Source organism: Tubulanus polymorphus, chromosome 2, assembly GCF_964204645.1.
Source record: "Tubulanus polymorphus chromosome 2, tnTubPoly1.2, whole genome shotgun sequence".
Lineage (NCBI taxonomy): Eukaryota > Metazoa > Nemertea > Palaeonemertea > Tubulaniformes > Tubulanidae > Tubulanus > Tubulanus polymorphus.
Window position 1 is genome coordinate 555,067 of NC_134026.1, and position 21,087 is coordinate 576,153.

Consider the following 21,087-nt stretch of genomic DNA (forward strand, 5'->3'; position numbering starts at 1 on the left):
TTTTTTCTTGTACATGCGAGAAACATGGAATATATGTAAATAGAGAGATGATATTTCCGATAGCGAAACATCGTCAAAATGGAAAAATAGATTCTCCTTATAAAAACAGATCGGTGCTTTCAGCTAAATCTGTCCTCGCACATATATCAGTTATTTCTTTTGTAACCAGTACAAAATTTACAGTTCTACTGCTGCATTTTTTTCGTGTAAGGTATTATTGCATAAAAATGTATATAATATATTATTGTTATAATTGTTATTATGAGACAGACTACGCACAATACGGGTGACATATTTCATCGCAGGTTCTACTAAAAGAGCAGAGTCAGACCGAATGTTTCAACATTATCCTATACAAGCAGGAACAAATTTGAAATATATTATTTTATCTTATGTTCAGGGCCCAGTTTCACAAGCAGGTTTAACTCTTAAATCGATTTAATTTTTTCATTAATTCAGTTTATCTTAAATCGATTTAGGCGTTAATCCCTTTTGTGAAACTGGACCCAGGGCTATAAACAGCAATTTTCTATCTACAGCTTAAAATTAAGAACTTGATTCAAGTGGTTGATGTTTGTAGCCGCGATCACACGAACACGAATTGGTCAGGGTGAAACTGGCCCGGGTCAGGCCAGAGTCAAATTTAGCCCGTGTTTATAATTAGAGTGCGTTCACACGTAAATCACTCACTGGTTACTAAAATGCTATCTAAACCCTGCTTTAGTAAATGAGGTGATTCACTTCCAGAACCAGTTAGCAATCGCATGGAGTAATGTTTCCTGCGAAAAAGTATGGTACAGACCTGGTCAGATGTTTTTGGACGGGCCAAATTCAGCCCGTATCAGGCACAGACCTATTCGACACCAGTGCGAATGGTTGGCCTGGGTGAAAACGCTTGTGTGACTGCGGCTTATAACGCAATATCACGTGTTTTTATTATTGCACTAAAACAAGGAAAAACCCGGTTTGACTCGTCGAGACTAGACAAATTTTTGACCGTAAAAACGGCCGCATTCTCGCGATAACGATTATAGAGCCGGTGAAAATAAGTACGAGTTAAGTATGTTTGAATATCGATGAAATCCGTGAAACAAAATATTCAAACTCGGCTTCGTACATCATCGCGAATTGTGTGAAAGAATACTATAAAAGGCTACAGCAGTTTGGAGTTTGGACGCTGGAGTTTTTTTTTTTTAAGGGAGGATTATCCGGTGCAAACAAATCATTTGTTTCTACTTGACTAGTGATTTAAAATAGAAATCAGAATCAATTCTAAATTCTAATATTTGAACTGAACTGAACTGAACTGAACTGAACTCCCCTCAATCAATTCACTCGATGTCTTAAATTTCTAGAAATAAATAAAATATTCACAAATCTATGACAAATATTTTCAACACAATATATGTATGTATATATATATGTATATATACCTATATATATATATTATTATCAAACGTATTTTATTCGTTCTCGAATTCAAAGTTTTCTTGACCGAACATTTTTTTGTTGAACACATTGCACGAGTTGCCGATCAATCGATCGATCCCGGCTCGGATCCGAGATCCGAGTTTTAGGCAGCACCTTTTCCGTTCTCATCGCATCTGAACACAAACATGATTAAATACCTCGATTCATTTTACCATTTGAATCGAAGCGCGCGTGACCACGCACCTTCCTCTCGTGGCCAGACGTTAACTGAAATCCAAACTCAAACCGACAAATAATTAAAGCTCGAAATAAAGTCTATTTTTCGTCCGACATTTTTTCAGGCGAGCCGATCGTTTTCGAATCACCGTTTTCTTCTCCCGATTGGACTTTCTGTTGTAGTTTCTTCAGCAGCTCGGAGGCCGGTGTATTTAACGCGAAGCCCGGTCCGTACATCAGCTCCGGGTGCTCAGCTAACGACAATCCGTTTGGCAGGACTACAGCTTGAGCAGGTAAAAACGCGTTGTTATCAACGGGCCATGTAAGGAATGGCTGGCTAGGAAACAATGCAGCCGCGCTGGCTGCAGCTGCCGGGAACTGTAGCTGAGCCATCAAATTGGCAGCTGCGGCTGAAGCTTGCGCAGCTGTTAGACTGGTGACAGCGTCGGGCAATGACATGGATGTATTATTAGGAGACGTTTTTGACGATGTATTTTGCGAAGATGGTTTAGCGGGGCTGATTTTCTGCGGTGTTGATTTCTGATTGGTTTGTTGAGCTTGCTCTTGTTGCTGCGCGCGTTTCTCTTCAGCTTTTTTCTTCTGTCTCAACAGATGGCGCTCTTTAACTTTGTATTCGAGGGTTGAATGAGGGACGCCGTAGTAACTACCCGCTCGATGTACGCTCATTTCTCCGCGTTGCACCGCACGTACCGCCTCCATTAACAATGCATTGTTATATTTACGATATTGGCCGCGTTTTGGACGGGTTTTCTTGACAGGTTGTTGTTCGGACCCTGTATTGCTGCCAGTCGACGAGTCTTTATTATTTGCGTCGGATTTACGTAGTTTTTTCGAAGGTGAAGGTCCCGCGGAGCCGTTCACCGCCGTGCCCGAGGTGGCGCTACCGTTGCTATTAGACGCGTGTTGTTTGTTACCGTTATTCAGATAGTGTTGTAAGTTCGGATAAGTTTCGTTCGAACCGACGAAACGCGATCGAATTTTCTCGGTGATCGTTTTTGTGATTATTTCTTTCAGAGTGTCGTTTATACGATTATTAGACGACGAGCCGGATCCGGCGACGTCTGCCGATGTATCAGACGCCGGTATCGACGACGCCGGACTACTCACCTGCTCGTCTGAGATTCTGTGTTGCGGTTTATAGGACGGAATCTTTAGTTCAACTTGATGATGATGATTGAAATTATTTGAAACGGTTGATTCGACCGTTTCCACATCGTTACTGTCGCCGTTTACGAGTAATTTACTCTCGATTTCCATTCGCTGCTCGATCATTTTCCGCGCGATCTCCGGTAAAATCGAGGCCTGCGACGCCGCGTCGGATAAGTCTAATTTCGGGATGAATCCGAGCGCGGCTGCTGCGGCTGCCGATTCACCGATTAACGCGGCTAGATTCATATCCATCCCGACGAACGATTGCAGGTTGTGTTTGCGTCGAATCAATTCGAGTTTTTTCTCCCATGATTCCGATTCATCGTCATCGGTTTTATTATTGGTCCCGTTTTGTTGGACGATCGACGGCGATTCTTTACGGTTGTTATTACCGGGACTGATCGACCGGCTGCTGGCCGCTGCCGCGGTGCCGTTTTGTAACAGGTCACCCATCGTTAGATTCTTGTTTAAGCGTAATTGTTGCGCTTCCATGTCGAGTTTATATATTTTGTTACGTAAAGTGGAGCGTGGAATCCCGTAGAGAACGGCCGCACGACGAGTTCCGATTTTACCATCTCTGATTTCCTGAACGGCGGCCTGTAGTTCAGTATCGGTGTAATTACGCTTCGATCCATCCCGCTTCAGTTTCCTAAATAAATCAACAAAACCAAATATTAGACAATCTTAGAGGATAATCACTTCCGAAAAATGCAACTAAAAATTAGCTAAGATAAAAACCCTGTAGACACAAGTTTTAGGTTGAGAAGATACACGATATCTGATGAATCCCACAATAATTCGGGTCACTCACTCAATGCCACACGTTTGATTTGTCACAACACCTGATGATGTCTGATAGTCTTTAACTGAAACATTGCTCAATTTCACTCAAGAATTTACATTTGTAGCTGAATTATCGTGGGATTTCTCTTGTACAAGTTTTAACTAGACCTTATGTAACCGGGTCTTAATGTACAAATCAATTGCAGCCTTACAACAAACATTAACAAATCAAGGTTGTGGGTAAAACCCTTTACTATACACCTATGAAAGTGCTGGACAAAATTCATGGATTTTTGAAAACATATTTTCAACTTACTCAGTCTTTTTAACATGCGGTACTTTCAGTTCAATGGAGTTTTGGCCTTTTTGTTGAGGTATATTGACGTCAGAAGAAGGAGATCGTGGAGCAGTTGAACTCAGGTCCAAAGGTTGATTATCATCACCATTCTCTCGTAAAAAATAATTAGGGAACGTTATTGGAAGACCTGAAATTAGAACAAAAAGAATTTTATCAACAGAATGATAATAGCGGTATGAATAGGCATATAACAGGTTCAACTAGTCCAGTTTGTCAAAAATATTCATCTTATTCAGGGCTCTTACAGATCAGGGAATCTAAAATTTCCTGATATTTCCCTGAAACTGGGGCAAAAATTCACTGATCGAATTATAAGATATCCTCAGTTGGGGCTGTCCCTTGTTATATTCTTGATCTGTAAGAACTCTGTTCATTTATTCAGTTATTCTTCATTTTATTTCAATGTTTTGGGGAAACTAAATTCATAAAATAAACTAAATTTTGAGTCAAAACTATGACACATAACTGTAGAAGTAGGAGTATGAAAAATCCTAAAATCTAAAGATTTATTCTAGACCTCAGAATTTAAGTAGATTGGTAATTTCAGTACTGTAGGTACCGGTATAGTTCAATCCATGTAATGAACGAGAACTAAGACTAATACTATTATCGCATTCATCAATCAAATTCCTTCAGATAGATGGCAGCACTAGCGGACTAGTCAAAACTAAATTTGATCATTGTGACCTGTAAATTGTGCACATAAACTGATGATGCAGTAGTAATCATTTGGGGAGCTGTGCATTAAAGCTACTCGTGTGTGTAGGCTGGCATCCAGTTATAGTCAACACCAGTTACAAGATGGCGGCTACTTAAACAGCTTAATGTGTCTCCTCACGTTCAATATTAGAAATTAATTACACATTGTTCACAATGAGAAGAAACAACTGAAACGCGTGGAAATAAAGAGAATCGTTTAAACATTTGAAAACATCCCAAATCATCAAATCTTTAGCCATTTTTCACTCAAATTGATTTTCATCTAGAATTAATTCATTTAACATGAATTAACTATTAACTTTTTTCACGACAATAAAATAAACTATTTACCTGCTTCCCCATCTTCGTCTATCAGACCATCCTGAAGTGAAAAGAGAAACAGTTTCAAATATCAACAAGTTTTAACTTTAAACTTCATTCAATAAACAGTTGATTAATTTAAGTTTCACAGTTTTCTGCGTTAAGTTTGACTCTAAAATAAGTTTCTGATATTTTAATCTTAGTTCCACCCTTAAAAAGAATTGGGGTCCAAAGTTTGTTCAGATATTGGAAATTATGAAACAATTAAAATTTAGACTCGAACTTATTCAAATCCCGTGGAACCCGGGCCGGGTTCATAAAACCAAACCCGGATTAATTTCGATGACTTTTTTAAAACGACGATTTCATGAAAACATGTTTAATTTCAACTGAACAGAAAGATAAAGAAAATCTAATTAGATGAAGTCACAAAATAGACTTCAAACAATGAATGATGTTACGCGTGGATTTTATCATCTTTGAAAAAAAAAAATGCCAAAAGCAGGTAAAAATTTGTCAAGCCCCTGTATCCAATATTCAATAAGTTGACACAAATAAACATAACTAAGTATCTTATTACACGACGGAGACTATCGTCCCTGAGAATGAATATGATTGAACCGATGATGAGCTGACAGCTTACAAAAAAAAACACATTATTGCATACATTCTGAAAGACGACACTTCACTCTTAAATGATGAGTTCTTCTAAATAAATTGACTTCTTTGAAACGAATTCGAGTCGATAGGAAGCAATACAATGATTGCTATACAGCGTTCAACCTCGAGATCAATTTTCATTACTTACACGACGCACGGCATCAACAGACACACCGAATTTGAAATTTGAAAGGGAAAAACTCCTACCGCGATAAACCGGATCCGTGACCGGGTATTAATTCAAACCTCACGATGAACTTACGCGGCTACATTCGACGTACCTGAAAACGGAGTCCTCGTCGCCGCAACCCTAAACTAAACGTAGGAGCGCGGATTCTAAGCGGACACGATATCGACTTACGACTCTCGTCTTCGAATCCACGTCGAGAAACGCCGTACAACATTTCACCATTATCAGGTGTAATATTCGTTATAAATCCGTTTTGATCGAGCGAAAAAAATTACCAAAAAAATAGATAGAAAATATAGACAATAGCTGCGCGACGGTGAGCTACACGGCCGTTCACTAACGATATCGGCAATGTGTCATCGAAGAGACTCGCGTGATACCATTTTTATATAAATCAATGATCGTGGACCGATACATAATCTGATACTTTACTAGATATTAATAAATGCGAACATTGATATTTCTCAATATATTTCTATAACAGGATGGAATAAAATGCCCCCGAAATCAACGCTGCACGGCACTAGTGGCCTACGTATGTGACAGCTGTTACTGATCTCTTATCTTATACCTCACTCACCGCCCGTCGCCCGCCCGTACTCTACTCTACTATGTGGTTTTCTGTGTGTATCAATTTATAAAGCAAAATGCTGCTCGAAGACCATGAAATAAATAATTTTGTCGTCGTGTGCAGATGTTGAATACTTTTAATATTCAGCGATCGAGAAAGTATAAATACCAGTTCAATACGGCCTTCAGCATAAATACACGATACTAAAGCCTGTATAAAACTCAACACTGGCTGAATGATGAACGCAGTATCCGCACACAGGGTACAAATCTGACCACTTCTATCAGGATTCTTACAGATTGCTGGGGGGGGGGGGGGGCTTACCTGACCCGTGACCTAAAATTCCCAGATTAGAAAGATATCTTAAATGGGACTTTTTGCTCAAGAGGTTCCTTGAGATGACGCTCGTCACTAGCAAGAAAACAAGACACTAAAATTCAAATTCGCAGACTTTTCCCTAATTACGAAGAAAAGATTGCCGTGTATAAAACACCAGGTGAGGAAAGAGGGAAATGATGATGATTTTATGATATATTTCTATTGTTCGACGAACGCAAAGAATTTTAAAATGAGAATTTCTTCAATAAAAATCCGATATATAATAACAACAATGAATGTACATGTGACACTCTTATCACGCAGTCAAAAACCACACTGTTAACTAACTCACAACCATTCCAACTAAACATTTACCGAATTTCCCAATTATGTACTTCCATTTAAACAAAAAATTCTGTTAACTCGACCGCCGATCACACAACTATATCTGTACTTCGATTTCTGATTTCAAAATCAAACCCCCCGTTTCGCTCTCGGCAGGTGTGGTGGGTCTGTAAGGGACACTCAATCAGAAAATCAAACGAAATTTACCAACCAAATAAATAACAGGGACAATCCTATTTCAAGATCAAAAAAGATTTCCATATTAGCAAAAAATTAAACGATTTAAGATTTTAGGTATTTAAACTATTGAGATATCGAAAGATAATTGATAAAGCCAGCACACCCATGCACACTACACACAGATGCGTGGTGGTAGTAGTGCTATAGATTGGCTTACTCAGCATATTGCCGGCATTGCCAAAAGGAGCGATCTAGCACTCAGATACATCCGAAGTTGAATCTGCAATTCAATTCAGTCAAACCTTACCGAGGAGGGGCCGACTGGTTGCCATAGTAACCATGCATTTGGTAGATAGCCCAAATACCATATTTTGATACAGGGAATAATTATGACAATAGATCTAACAGCAATAGCGTAATTGCACTATGAATGAAAGCGTGTCGATCAATTTCCTAAGACAGGCTGTGCGGGCTGTGCGGGCAGAACGTGCAGCGATAGAATGACCAAATTATAAACTGACAATCATAAAAAAAACGTCTCGATAATAGATTTAAATTGAGAGACTATAAATACACTTAAATTCGGTAAAAATAAAACAACCGTTCTTAATTTATCCATCAAATTGAAAAAATATAAAACTTCCAGGTTTTCATCGGATTTGAGTTAAATTCTAGATTTGAGTTAATCATTTGAAAATGAGCAAATTTTTCAAACTTAAGTAACAATTGTAGAATGGATTCAACAGAGAAAAACGTCTGAAACCTTATTCCATTCGTAAAGGAGAAAGAAGCTCGTTCCAAAATATGAAACCTTCCAAATTGAATAAATTTAAAGTCATGTCTTTCTAAAATCATGATTTCTTTGATAGCTATCCGGCGACAAACTTTACATACGTAATTCATAAAAAGAAAAACGTCGAAAAACTGTTCGCCGATAAAATGAGTCACAGAACAACGCAACGCGTTTAATACATACTCATAATATACAAGAAAATATAATAAAGCGTTATTCGTTATTCGGGGTTTGAACGTATCGTACTGACTGCTGTATAACAATACTCCGGACCTTTCTCTTCACTTGAAAATCTCTCTTTTATTATCAACATAATAACACAACTCATTTGAATAGATCAATTGATTTTTGTCGGAATCGTTTTTTATGAGTGATGCATGCGCTACTCAAACCCTTCCGATTCATCTCTATCCACTTTATCCACCCGTATTCTCACTAATTAACTTCACTATTGATTTTTTTCCACTCAATCCACAAATCCTAAAGACCTCATAAAGCATCAAATATAAATTAAGATTTTCAAGAGATTTTTGGTTTAAGCGTGGTTCAGTACTTGTTGGGGATAAAATTGTGCCCATTTCTAAATATAGTAACGTTAGCCCAGTTATCAGGATATCATCTAGTAACAAAGCCTGGTCTAGTAACACAACCGATTAAGCCTGATCTAGTAACACAACCGATTAAGCCTGATCTAGTAACACTACGGATTAAGCCTGATCTAGTAACACTACGGATTAAGCCTGATCTAGTAACACTACGGATTAAGCCTGATCTAGTAACACTACGGATTAACCCGGGTCTAATAACACTACGGATTAAGCCTGATCTAGTAACACTACGGATTAAGCCTGATCTAGTAACACTATGAAATAACCCGGGTCTATGGATCCACACCTGTCATATAACACACATACGTATTAAGAGCCGTCTGCCGATTATTAACTGCCAAAAATATCGATTTCGAATGAACGTTCAGATAATATATGCTTATTGCTGGTTGTTATTATTATCGTTCAATAAGCTGCCTTTTAACTGGTCATACATAAGTCTGGAATATTTGAACAGAAACGTTGTTCAGTGATCAGTGTTTAGTGCACCTGCAACTTCAGCGCTGTTACAATAGAGCAAAAAACTCTTTTTTATATCGAATTTTTGTTTACAGGTTATTTTGCGTTAGATTTCTGGTTTTTTACGGTTTTAAACAGATGGATTTCGAACGAATTGTCGTGTCATACCTGTATCGACGTGTCACAGTAAACACAGTTATCAGATGGCATCCAATCTCTGACATCATCATCTTCCAGACCTAAAAATATCGAAAAATATATTCAACACCCAATGATATTGCGAGCAATTAAGTCAGTGTGGAGATTTTCCACCAACTTTCAAAATCCCTGAGTTCTCCATGTTATAACACAAAATTCCCCGAATGAATCCTGAGGAATTTCATGAATTGCATCCCCCCCCCCCCGAGTTATACAGGTCAGTGGCGCCAACCTGATAGAAGGGCTATCGACTCGATAGATGGCTCTCCATAGTTTAACTAATGATTTAGATCAGATGAATCTGGATTTTGATGCAATTTTGATATCATTAATAGGTCACACGACGATATGATGTTTAATGTGGATTTCTCCAAAACCGCATTAATTTCGTTGATCTCAGATGATCCAAATTTAGCCCGCTCTACTGAATCAAAATTCTGAGCCACAAGGGCAAAAACTTGCCTCAATTTACTGAGAAATTGAAAAATTGAAGACCTTTCGCAAAACGCATCTATTCGTTAAAATTCGGAATTCAGACCTTTTCTGGTCAAACATCTTACGAGGTGTTGATAACATCGGTTTATTCCCTCGCGGCAAAAACTGACGTCAATTTCACAATTCGAGCTATTTTAAAATATCATCGGAAATAGATTCAAATATTTATTTCGCTCGGGGCGAGTTTCGTAACGCGTTCGTTTAAAGGTATATCATCGTATTAATGTCGCAGCTTCAGGGCAAATACACAAAGAAGAAGAAGAAGAAGAAGAAGATACAGTGTAAGATTTAGAGTAAGAAATATCAACGATTCTTATACATTAAAAATGTATTCACACCGACGGACAGACAGACGGACGGACAGACAGACGGACAGACGAGGTTTGACTGGCTGTCGATGACTGGGCACACGGGGAATCATCGCACAAAGACAATCAATATATTTAGAATAGCTTCTATCCCAAATGTCACATGGTTATTCATATTTGTCCATTCAGTGGCTGTAAGTACGGCACTGTACACCGCGCCACTACTACATCTAACAGAGAAATAATCAATACAGACTCAACTCGACGACCCGCTATTTAAAAGCCCTCGATTTCGATCACTGGTTTGAAATACCCACCATTCGACGCACGACCAGAGAGAGAGAGATGGCTGCCATACATTTTTATGAATGACTTATTTTCCCAAAACGTATTCGCCGTGGCGTTTGTCTTCTAACAAACGGGAGTAGTTTTTTATACGGAGAAGGGACGAACACGGGGTTCGTCGTCTTGTTACTTACTAGAAAACGGTTGTAAAAGATGATTGACTAAATCTCTGCCCAATAATGTCTCAGCAACGACTTCTAAACCTAAAAAATACAAATTCAAAACAATTTATTCATCATGAGCTTTTCTGGTATAAACCGGAGAAAGAGAAATCTGTGGGGAGGATCCAGGGTGCTTCCCCCTTCCCCCAGATGGGGGGTACCCAAAACATCTGAAATGCATTGTCAACAAAAGGCGGAACAAATTCAAAACATCTTTGAGAATTTTTGATACATCTTATGAGGAATATTTTTAAGTACAACACTATATGCAATAAGTTGATTGGGGTTTCAGAATGTTTAAACGGATAAACATGAATATATAGTGATATATTACGTTTGTGATTTAAATATCAATTTTCATCACATCTATTACCGAGCCGTACATCCATCACGCAGTAGTCTTACAAAAATATGGTTGAAAATGGTATCTATAATGCGCTTGAGTCAATCAGATGGCGTTAACTTCCTGCCCAAAAGGGGTTCACATTGTTCCCTGGAATTTCATGCTCTATTCAAGCGGTTTGTTACTGGGAATAGACATCATCGAGACAACGGCTTCTGATTTTATTTCTAAGATTGATCAGCTCTTGTTAGAGTTGATATATTTTTCACCGATGTAATATTAATATAGCCCCAGACTGTAGCAGTCAGTGACTCAGCATTCATATATTTTTTGGGTGATCTCAGCGTACACGCAGCTATAAGCTCCATACTCTCCTCCATACTCTCCGCTCTACTCTTCAGGGGAGTTTTATCTCATACATTTATTTTTAGTATCTTCCGCCGCAGTCAAAAACAGCATACCGAACAGAACCCCGAACAGAACCGAACGAACGGTTATATTTATCTTGCTTATGTTTGGCATAAAGTTCTATAAATAGAACGAATTGAGGCAAACATGTGGGGGTCACATACATGCCATACTCTTTACTCAGCTTCCAAATACTTATGAACGCAGCAGTTTCATTTTGAGATCCAAAATTTCTCGGTAAATTTCATTTTCAAAATCAGAGACAAGTGTCAAACAATGATTGTAAGGTATCGTATCATTCAGATATTCAGTTCTATCCTTTCACTTTACAACGAGAAATCATATGTGAATTTTTCGCCGGGATTCGTCGGTCAGTTTGAAATAGTAAGATACGACGATATGAATCATAAAATTTGCTTGAGAAAACAATTTCATACAGAGATAGCTCAAACTTCACACGGAGAGATTACATCTACCGAGAAAGTGGTAACACACAGCGGTGGTGTGGCGCGCTGGTATACCACCTACTGGGGGTACAGTGTGGCGCGCTGGTGTACCACCTACTCGTGGTACAGTGTGGCGCGCGCTGGTATACCACCAACTCGGGGTACAGTGTGGCGCGCGCTGGTATACCACCTACTCATGGTACAGTGTGGCGCACGCTGGTATACCACCTACTGGGGTAGTGTGGCACACGCTGGTATACCACCTACTCATGGTACAGTGTGGCGCACGCTGGTATACCACCTACTCGTGGTACAGTGTGGCACACGCTGGTATACCACCTACTCATGGTACAGTGTGGCGCACGCTGGTATACCACCTACTCGTGGTACAGTGTGGCGCACGCTGGTATACCACCTACTCGGGGTACAGTGTGGCGCACGCTGGTATACCACCTACTCGGGGTACAGTGTGGCGCGCGCTGGTATACCACCTACTCGTGGTACAGTGTGGCACACGCTGGTATACCACCTACTCATGGTACAGTGTGGCGCACGCTGGTATACCACCTACTGGGGTAGTGTGGCACACGCTGGTATACCACCTACTCGTGGTACAGTGTGGCGCACGCTGGTATACCACCTACTCGTGGTACAGTGTGGCGCGCGCTGGTATACCACCTACTCGTGGTACAGTGTGGCGCGCGCTGGTATACCACCTACTCGTGGTACAGTGTGGCACACGCTGGTATACCACCTACTGGGGGTACAGTGTGGCGCGCGCTGGTATACCACCTACTGGGGTACAGTGTGGCGCGCTGGTATACCACCTACTCGTGGTACAGTGTGGCACACGCTGGTATACCACCTACTCGGGGTACAGTGTGGCGCGCTGGTATACCACCTACTCGTGGTACAGTGTGGCACGCGCTGGTATACCACCTACTGGGGGTACAGTGTGGCGCGCGCTGGTATTCCACCTACTCGTGGTACAGTGTGGCACATGCTGGTATACCACTTACTGGGGGTACAGTGTGGCGCGCTGGTATACCACCTACTCGTGGTACAGTGTGGCACGCGCTGGTATACCACCTACTGGGGGTACAGTGTGGCGCGCGCTGGTATTCCACCTACTCGTGGTACAGTGTGGCACATGCTGGTATACCACTTACTGGGGGTACAGTGTGGCGCGCTGGTATACCACCTACTCGTGGTACAGTGTGGCACACGCTGGTGTACCACCTACTCGTGGTACAGTGTGGCACGCGCTGGTATACCACCTACTGGGGGTACAGTGTGGCGCGCGCTGGTATTCCACCTACTCGTGGTACAGTGTGGCACATGCTGGTATACCACTTACTGGGGGTACAGTGTGGCGCGCTGGTATACCACCTACTCGGGGTACAGTGTGGCACACGCTGGTATACCACCTACTCGTGGTACAGTGTGGCACGCGCTGGTATACCACCTACTCGTGGTACAGTGTGGCGCACGCTGGTATACCACCTACTCGGGGTACAGTGTGGCGCGCGCTGGTATACCACCTAGCAGTTATATATATGTACATATATTTAATAATCTGAATCCATTCCAGATGTAAAAACTTGATGATTATCAATCTGTGCGCATGAAATTCCCAAATGATCATCGGCGAGATTTTTCTAGTTGGCTTTTGTAATTACGGAAGTATGCGGCAAATTAATGATTCACGAGACAACAGGGTATTTCAATAAATACTGTACATCAAACCATTTACTTCTCAAACGCACACAACACAAACATTTAAACATGTTTTTACGAGGTTTTTTCATGGAATGCGAAATGAAGAGATGACGTAATAGATTTCTCTCGAGTTATCGCAACTCGCCGCCGCATCAAATCTATATTTGACCCTCGCGTAAACAACGGTCTCTACCGACTAACGGTAAACCTTTAATTAAAAACTCGAGATAAAAAAGTCCCGTAATCAAAGGAAAAAATTATTCAATTATTTTCTCGATGCGTCGAAATCTCGCTCGACTTAAAAAGGCTAATAATGAAACTAATAAACGGGTGATGAAAAAAACGACGTCTTTCCGCACCAGTTCGGAAGTTTCCGGCGCCAGTTTCGAGAAAACGTGAAAATAATCGGAGCCAATCTTACCTTCATAGGACATCATGATAAAACAGTCACTACTACATCACAGGTTGAAATCAAACCCTGTCGTAGTCGTCGTTATAATAAAATACTGCACTCAGTCACTAGCTCAGCTAGCTGTGTTCTACACAGTCACTTTATTTTGATTGTTATAAAGGAATACAGCTGTACACATACAAACCCGAGCCAGCCTTACACCGGGTCCGCAACAACTTATTTTATTGGCTCTACTTGATTAATTATCGACTCGAAGCAAAATAGAAATTTATAATGCTACATGAATTGAAGGGATCAATGAATAGTTTGGGCTTCTTAAAACTACAGCTGTTGGCCCAGATATTTCCACCTATTGTTCACGACGCGTTGTTTTCCGAATTGAAACGTCACATTTTGACATAATCCTTTATAGAATTTCTCTGCGTTGTAATGATATTCGTATCGATATAACTTCATTAATATTTCACGTAGCACAATAATATACAAACGAACGAACGAACGAACGAACGCCGAGTCCGAAATAAGATAAATTGAAGAAACGTAACCAGAAGAGAAAATAAACGATCGTCGACTAATGATTTACTATAACTCATATCCATTATTGAACGTGTCAAAATAGATATTACCGATAGCAACAGATTCGATTCAACTATCATTTAAAAAAAACAAAATCAGCCGAGAAAAAAGGGTTTCATACGACTGTCAACGAATGGCCTGTTTGTCTGACAGTAGCAATCATTGAAGACAGAACAGGTGAACCATCCACATGATATAGACAGACAATCAATGAATTGTTTTATAATACACTTCGCCATATTTATTTTAGTGGGATCACCTGGGGGCCAGGGGGGAGGGGGTCCGGGGGAGGGGGAGGTACTCATCCCCCACTAAATCCGCTACTGAGTTCCCCCCCACTGAGTTCCGCTATTTTGTGTCAAGTTTGTTTGGCAACATTTTTCTATCACTGATTGTCTTTTAGCCAAGTCTGCTGTTTAATCCCTGTTGGTTTTTTAGTTTTCTATCGGGCTACAACAAATATTCACTGAAAATACATCTAAAATGCTTCAAACTTTGCAATAAGTCAAGGCCAACATCTTGATGTTTTCAGTTTATTTACATTCAGAGAATACCTCTAACTCGAGGCCTTTTCCTTCAATTCACTAACAATGGCCAGCAAATGCATTTAAAACACTTCATATTTGCTTATTTTTCTAGGAAGGACCCTAAACTCTAAACTCTTCAGGCCTGCAACAGTTACAGGCTACGTACGGGCCTGAGGATACAACCCAGAATGACTTGCCGATATTTGGTATTTAGTTCGGAATTTCCTCTCATATCTCGGGGTATCATTAAATATGATCGGGAGAGAAAAATTAATAACATCACAGAGAAAAAGACTTTGGAATTAATTTCCAAATGATTTTTGAGATGAAAATAATCACAAAATTAGAATAGCCAAGTAATTTATATATATCAAAAGGTTGATAAATCGATGGCGCGGTGGACCGAACCTATCTTGAAATATCGATATCTGATCTCTGGAAATATCGAATTATTGAATCAGTGATGAAAAAAACTCCCACCTAAATCTAACAATAGAAACATCTAAAATAAAATAACAAATTACTAATGAATCAATCGATAAATCTCTCAAGATGACACCAGCCCTTATCGCATGTTGCTCGACAATTACAATCTAATCTATGATTCAAACCGCTGAAGAAATATTTTTTCCTTTAAAATTGACTAATTTCTAACTAAACCAGCCCTTTACATTGAATTATAAATACTTCAGACCGACGGCTATGTCATGAGACGGCCAATATTTCATTCTGAATTATAAGTAAGTTATCAGTAACTAATAGGCCAGTTTTACCAAAAACAGGACTAAAGGTCACAGGTACATTTGAAACCTATACAAATATACCCATTTTTGATCGACATTACATCTAAATGCATATAGTCTAAATGATGGGTAGGCCGTTGTCATAGTATCATTATGTGGCAATAATTCATTCACAAATATAACCCACAACATTCTTGAAATTACTTCTAAGTCAAAACTTGGATCAATTGAGGAGAAAGTTAATAAAGGAGTCAGTTCCAATGGGACCAAATATTTAGCGCAGTAGCCAGTACTAGGTTTCATACGTATGTCTAATTTAGAAGTATCATGTGGGTTAATTTTAGACTTGACTCATTTTAACTCTTCAACTCAAGTTCAATAACGTAACCCACAAAATTGGATCCAAACATAATAAATACAACATACCCCGAAAGTGAAACAAATGAATACTCATATTAAATAAAACCAAAAACTAGGAAGTGAATGCTAGGATTAAATTTTTGCCAATTGGGACATAAATCTTTTGTTACCGTGTACCACAAACTTTCAATTAAAACCCTATTTGATTTTGAAGTGTGAAAATTGTACTAATATTGAGCAGAGACTGCAGTGAGATGGGATTTACGGCCAGCCAGGGCCATCAGCAAACAAAGGCAGTAACTGACTATCGACGTCATTGCTCGCTGCTAGTCGCTGATGCGGTCGAGAGACCCTCTCTCCCTGAAAAATTTGGCAGTAACCGAACTGAATTTCTCTTCGATTTCTAACGTAAATAAAGGGAATTCCGCCTCCAGAATTACACAAAACATCGATTAAAACGTTCTTATTCACTCACCGACGAGTACGGGTACTTTCTTCGTCCATGTTAATAGTTCTTTTCTAAATGTTCGTCGTTGCTGCATACATCGGGCTGCACCACAGTCCACCATGATGCTCTTTCAGCACAGGGGTAACTCACGCGTCATCGAGGTCAATACCCGAATATCGATGACGTAGTACGCACCGGGTAATACCCGGAAGCATTATCTGGGGAATACCACCATTGATATTTGACAGATCGGACTCGTCAGCACAACTAGGCAAGTATTCTGTATCTATCATAGTTGTATTCAACAAATAAGAGTCTTATTGCACTATATTCTACTCATGATACTTACCCATTAAGTGAAGCTGTTCGACATTTATGTGGCCAATGATTTTATAGAGCAATTTTGATAATTGGTAGTCTGATAGTGATATCCCTTTTTTAGTATTAGGGAAATTTAGTCTTTGTTTGTTAGTTTGTTTCTTGTTTCTTGTTTCTACCACTGCGTTTAAGCCAATATTTTGTCCCACATCTACATTTCACTAATATTTGTGTAGAAGATTATTAACACAATTCTTTATGCTGCCTGACTGTACCGTAGGTCTATACAGCGCGTATAGCTTATTAGGTATATACATTGAACTCAATGCACTGGAGAAGCCCACTCCCTTTATGTAAATGGGTGGTGCTCGTATTGCGGTGGTGTATTTCACTTTCCCTCATAACAACTGATGTGTTTCAATGCAGGTATTACATAGAGTACCGACAGATAGGGGCCATTGCCATACAGATCACCGACTGATACTGAGAATACAAATTTGATTTCTTTGCAGTTTAGAATTTAAAAATCATGGGTCTAAATGGTCATTATAAATATACAGATGGAAGTGAATATATTGGTGAGTGGAATGAGGATGGAAAACGTCATGGTATGGGTCACATGATTCTCCCTGATGGTTCTAAATATCACGGTAGTTTTGATAATGGATTCTGTTCTGGTTTGGGTATGATTCTTTTCGCCGATGGTTCAAGGTATGTGATATTCATTTTTTTTTAATGCCTGGATCCAATCCCACAGTCGTGAGTGAGAGTTAACTCGTGAGTTGTAATTTTTTCATTTTCGATGAGTTAACTCGAAGTGAAATCTTAACTCACAGCTGTGGAACTGTGTCCTGTAATAGGTGGTGAGGTGAATGTCCTTTTTTCTGCCAGATTTATCAATTTCTCTGTTATAGAAACGTCAAGTCGTGATAGTACAATGACGTAACAGTATAAGATATAGAAAATACAGTAAAACTCACCTAATTTGGACAAACTGGCACCAGCAAAATTTGTCCAACTCGACGAAAGTCCAAAAAGTTAAGGATAGGAAAATATGTCAATTAAGTCTGAGTTAGGTGAGATTTACTGTAAACATTTTTTGATAAATCATAAAATATTCTTGAATTTGCTGAAAGATTATTTGCGCTGACTTTATTTATCATTCATATAGAATTTGTACATAGATTTGATTATCTGTACACTAGCCCTTTTTGCACTGTTCTATGTTGATTGCTGTTTTAGCCGTATATCATCATGTAAATTCTTATAATTGAAAGTTTACCCCTAAAGCAATAACACTAAGCGAGCATAATATTGCGTACTATTTCATTGCTGGTTCGACAAAAATTGATTTACTTCATCGTACGCAGCGATTGAAACAAACAGATGAAGCTGAATAGTTTTATTCTATCGTTTGTAGATATGAAGGTGAATTTAAAGATGGAAAGTTTCACGGATACGGTATATTCACTCGCTGCGATGGTATGCGGTATGAAGGCCAATTAAACGACGGCAAAATCAATGGACTCGGTCTGTAACATTTATAATCAATAGAAAATCGACGATCTAACGACTTTCATGTTTATCTATTTATAGATGGTTATGAATATATTTCATTGTTGTAGGATTGTTAACGTATCCCGATGGAACTCACGGATTACCGAGACAAGAAGGTTTATTCGAGGCGTGCTATTTGAAACGGAGAGAGAAATGTTCACCGGCCGTTAAACTCGCTCAAAACGCCGCAGAACAAGCGAGAAAACAGAACTGACAAGTTTTCACAATCTCTACAGATGCAGGGGTAGATCATTGATACAGGGGTAGATCATTGATACAGGGGTAGATCATTGATACAGGGGTAGATCATTGATACAGGGGCAGATCATTGATACAGGGGCAGATCATTGATACAGGGGCAGATCCATGGACGTATAAACTGCATTGTAGATCCAATGCCTTATTTTACAGGTCTCATCATGGACGTTCACGTTCATGGTCTCATTGAAAAGGTTTATAAGAGGCATATTAGCAAGTTGTCACTGTTAAAAATTCGTGGATGGGTTCGATGCATTCTTTACAACATTTCCAAGTGGCAGCAAACCTTATGCAAGGGAATATTATAAGATTCCATATACGACAGTAACAAGTAAAACATATGAGGGTCTTGTTCAAGGGCTACGCGACCCCCTGGATCCGCACCTGGGATATACATCTCCGATCTACACTCACATGAGATTTTATTCGTTAAATTATTGATTTTGTATATTTTTGAATTTCCCTCTATCCGTATGCTTGCCTGCATGTTCGATTTAGCATCACGATATGCTTTACGATGATATGTTTTTTAAATGGATTTTGTTATTATTTTATATATAGATGATAATATTTTTGCAGCTTTGTTTAGCTGAAGTGTTATATTTTACTTTTGTCTCAGAGGAAATCATTGTAACAGAACATCGATGTATTTATTAGTGTTGACTAAACACACAGTAGTGACTTTCTGTATGTCACACATACTCATATTGATAGTTCTCACTTACAGATTAATTTCACCAAATCCCGATATATATTTTGGGTGCCTTCTTTCGTCTAGTGTGTATAAAAAAAAATGCCCAAGGACACGCCCTGCATTGTGATATTTTAGATCTGCAAAACCCTACAGTTTTAGCTACATAGCTGCGCTTACTGTACGCGCAGGGAGAGGTAAAATACACCTGCTCGTGTATAATATTCACACAATAGCATTTTGTCAGCTCGCACACAAAAATATCGATGTTATGCCACGCTTCATGAAAAAATATTGTTCTGGTATTAAAATCACTGCTGATATTGCGCTTTATATATCTTTCATTTTGTATTGAAATAATGAAATATTTCCTTCCAACGAAATTCATTATTACATCGAAAACAAAATGCATACAGAATCTCCAAATCAATTTCATCAACATATTGGATGTTTTTCATGTATTTTTGTACGACACCGATCAATTGCGATCGATTAATGTTTCCTAACCGGGTATAATCAATAATGATCATCGAGAAAAGTATTACTGAAAGTTTTTTTTTTAAATGAATATTTTATTCGCACGTTGATGGAGACCATTTCAAAGGTTTCACTTTTATGACTGGTATTACTTCAGTGTTCCATCCTGTATATATAACCGTCCAAATGAATAAAATGTTATCCATGTTGTCATATAACTGAAATGTTTTGATTCTTATTGTTTTCTTTATTAAAGTTTGTTTAGGATTTGTTTGATTCTACTTGTATCATTACTAACGCTACAAGGATCATCACGAGCCATGATACAAACACAGCCCCTTTACACTAGAATTCAGCCCTGGTCCAGTTTGCAGAGTTCTTGGTTAAAAAAAAGACATACATTTTGGAAATAAACTGTTATTCCAACTCTAATCGTACGTTCACAACTTAGATAACTGGATTTAAACTACATTCTCGAATCATCGTTCCGTGATGGACGAAGTCTAGATATCCGTGTAATCATTTTTCCGTTAAAAGTTGAATTTATTTTCAGAAACAAAAGGTTTGTGCATTTATTTCATTCATTCAGTTTTGATGTTAATTTATCTGTAACACGATACAGTTGAACCTTCTTGATTCGTTTAAGATAAAACCTGTTTATTACGATGATTTCCAGCATGTCCCAGTTAACATATTCATATCAATCAAGATTTGGATAATACGAAACCCGTTAAATACTCGACAATTTCACGTTTCACTTTTGTCCACAAGATTCGTATCAACGATGATCCACTATAGTAAGTACCATGCAACTCCATACACTTCACTTTATTAGTATGAAGTTTGAATTTTCAGCATTGAAAACCCTACTTTTTACCGGTACTTGTAATGGTAATATTGCAGTTATAAACTTAACTAATTGCCTCTTGTAGCGCTCTTTCTATATCAGAACACAAGCCGATATCGGTAAGATTATCATAATTAGAAATCCTAAGAATTTAGCTGAGTTAGTGTTAGGATACCGCACGACGGCTCGATTATTCATTTGGTGAAATATGATTCTTATTGTGGAACTTATTCTCTTATTCCAAGCCAAGATAAATCGGATAGAATAACCCGAGAATCATTTCTATTCAACAATAAGCGGACGATTGAACAATTTAGAAAAAATTTCTTTTCATCATGGGAAAGCGCG

The 21,087-nt window shown here is 39.0% G+C and overlaps 2 protein-coding genes across 4 annotated transcripts; one reads left to right on the plus strand and one right to left on the minus strand.

The window, feature by feature from the left end:
• Positions 1 to 1,478: 1,478 nt before the first annotated feature.
• Positions 1,479 to 16,708, minus strand: LOC141900088 (uncharacterized). Its single transcript, XM_074786819.1, has 6 exons — positions 16,619 to 16,708; positions 10,583 to 10,651; positions 9,271 to 9,341; positions 5,009 to 5,039; positions 3,917 to 4,085; positions 1,479 to 3,466 (listed from the first exon to the last, which is right to left on the minus strand). The coding sequence occupies exons 1-6, from the start codon at positions 16,683 to 16,685 to the stop codon at positions 1,747 to 1,749; spliced, it is 2,127 nt and encodes a 708-aa protein (XP_074642920.1). The 5' UTR covers positions 16,686 to 16,708; the 3' UTR covers positions 1,479 to 1,746.
• A 115-nt stretch (positions 16,709 to 16,823) lies between these two features.
• On the plus strand, positions 16,824 to 20,095 carry LOC141899530 (MORN repeat-containing protein 4-like). 3 transcript variants are annotated; one of them, XR_012618630.1, is made up of 5 exons: positions 17,188 to 17,335; positions 17,422 to 17,620; positions 18,330 to 18,439; positions 18,535 to 18,748; positions 18,878 to 20,095. XR_012618630.1 is itself a non-coding variant. In XM_074785897.1 (4 exons), the coding sequence occupies exons 2-4, from the start codon at positions 17,439 to 17,441 to the stop codon at positions 18,678 to 18,680; spliced, it is 438 nt and encodes a 145-aa protein (XP_074641998.1). In that variant the 5' UTR covers positions 16,824 to 16,862; positions 17,422 to 17,438; the 3' UTR covers positions 18,681 to 20,095. The 3 variants fall into 3 exon arrangements, 2 of the variants coding, with proteins under 2 accessions (XP_074641998.1, XP_074641997.1); XM_074785897.1 differs by lacking the exon at positions 17,188 to 17,335 and adding an exon at positions 16,824 to 16,862 and having other exon boundaries at positions 18,535 to 20,095; XM_074785896.1 differs by having other exon boundaries at positions 17,189 to 17,335; positions 18,535 to 20,095.
• The last annotated feature ends 992 nt before the right edge of the window (positions 20,096 to 21,087 follow it).

Coding starts and splice junctions, on each gene's coding strand:
- LOC141899530 (XM_074785897.1), top strand. CDS start 17,439: ATGGGTCTAAATGGTCATTATAAATATACAGATGGAAGTGAATATATT. Junction 17,621..18,329: donor CTTTTCGCCGATGGTTCAAG/GTATGTGATATT, acceptor TATCGTTTGTAG/ATATGAAGGTGAATTTAAAG. Junction 18,440..18,534: donor CGGCAAAATCAATGGACTCG/GTCTGTAACATT, acceptor TCATTGTTGTAG/GATTGTTAACGTATCCCGAT.
- LOC141900088 (XM_074786819.1), bottom strand. CDS start 16,685: ATGCAGCAACGACGAACATTTAGAAAAGAACTATTAACATGGACGAAG. Junction 10,652..16,618: donor GAAAGTACCCGTACTCGTCG/GTGAGTGAATAA, acceptor TGTATTTTTTAG/GTTTAGAAGTCGTTGCTGAG. Junction 5,040..9,270: donor ACTGTGACACGTCGATACAG/GTATGACACGAC, acceptor TTTTCACTTCAG/GATGGTCTGATAGACGAAGA.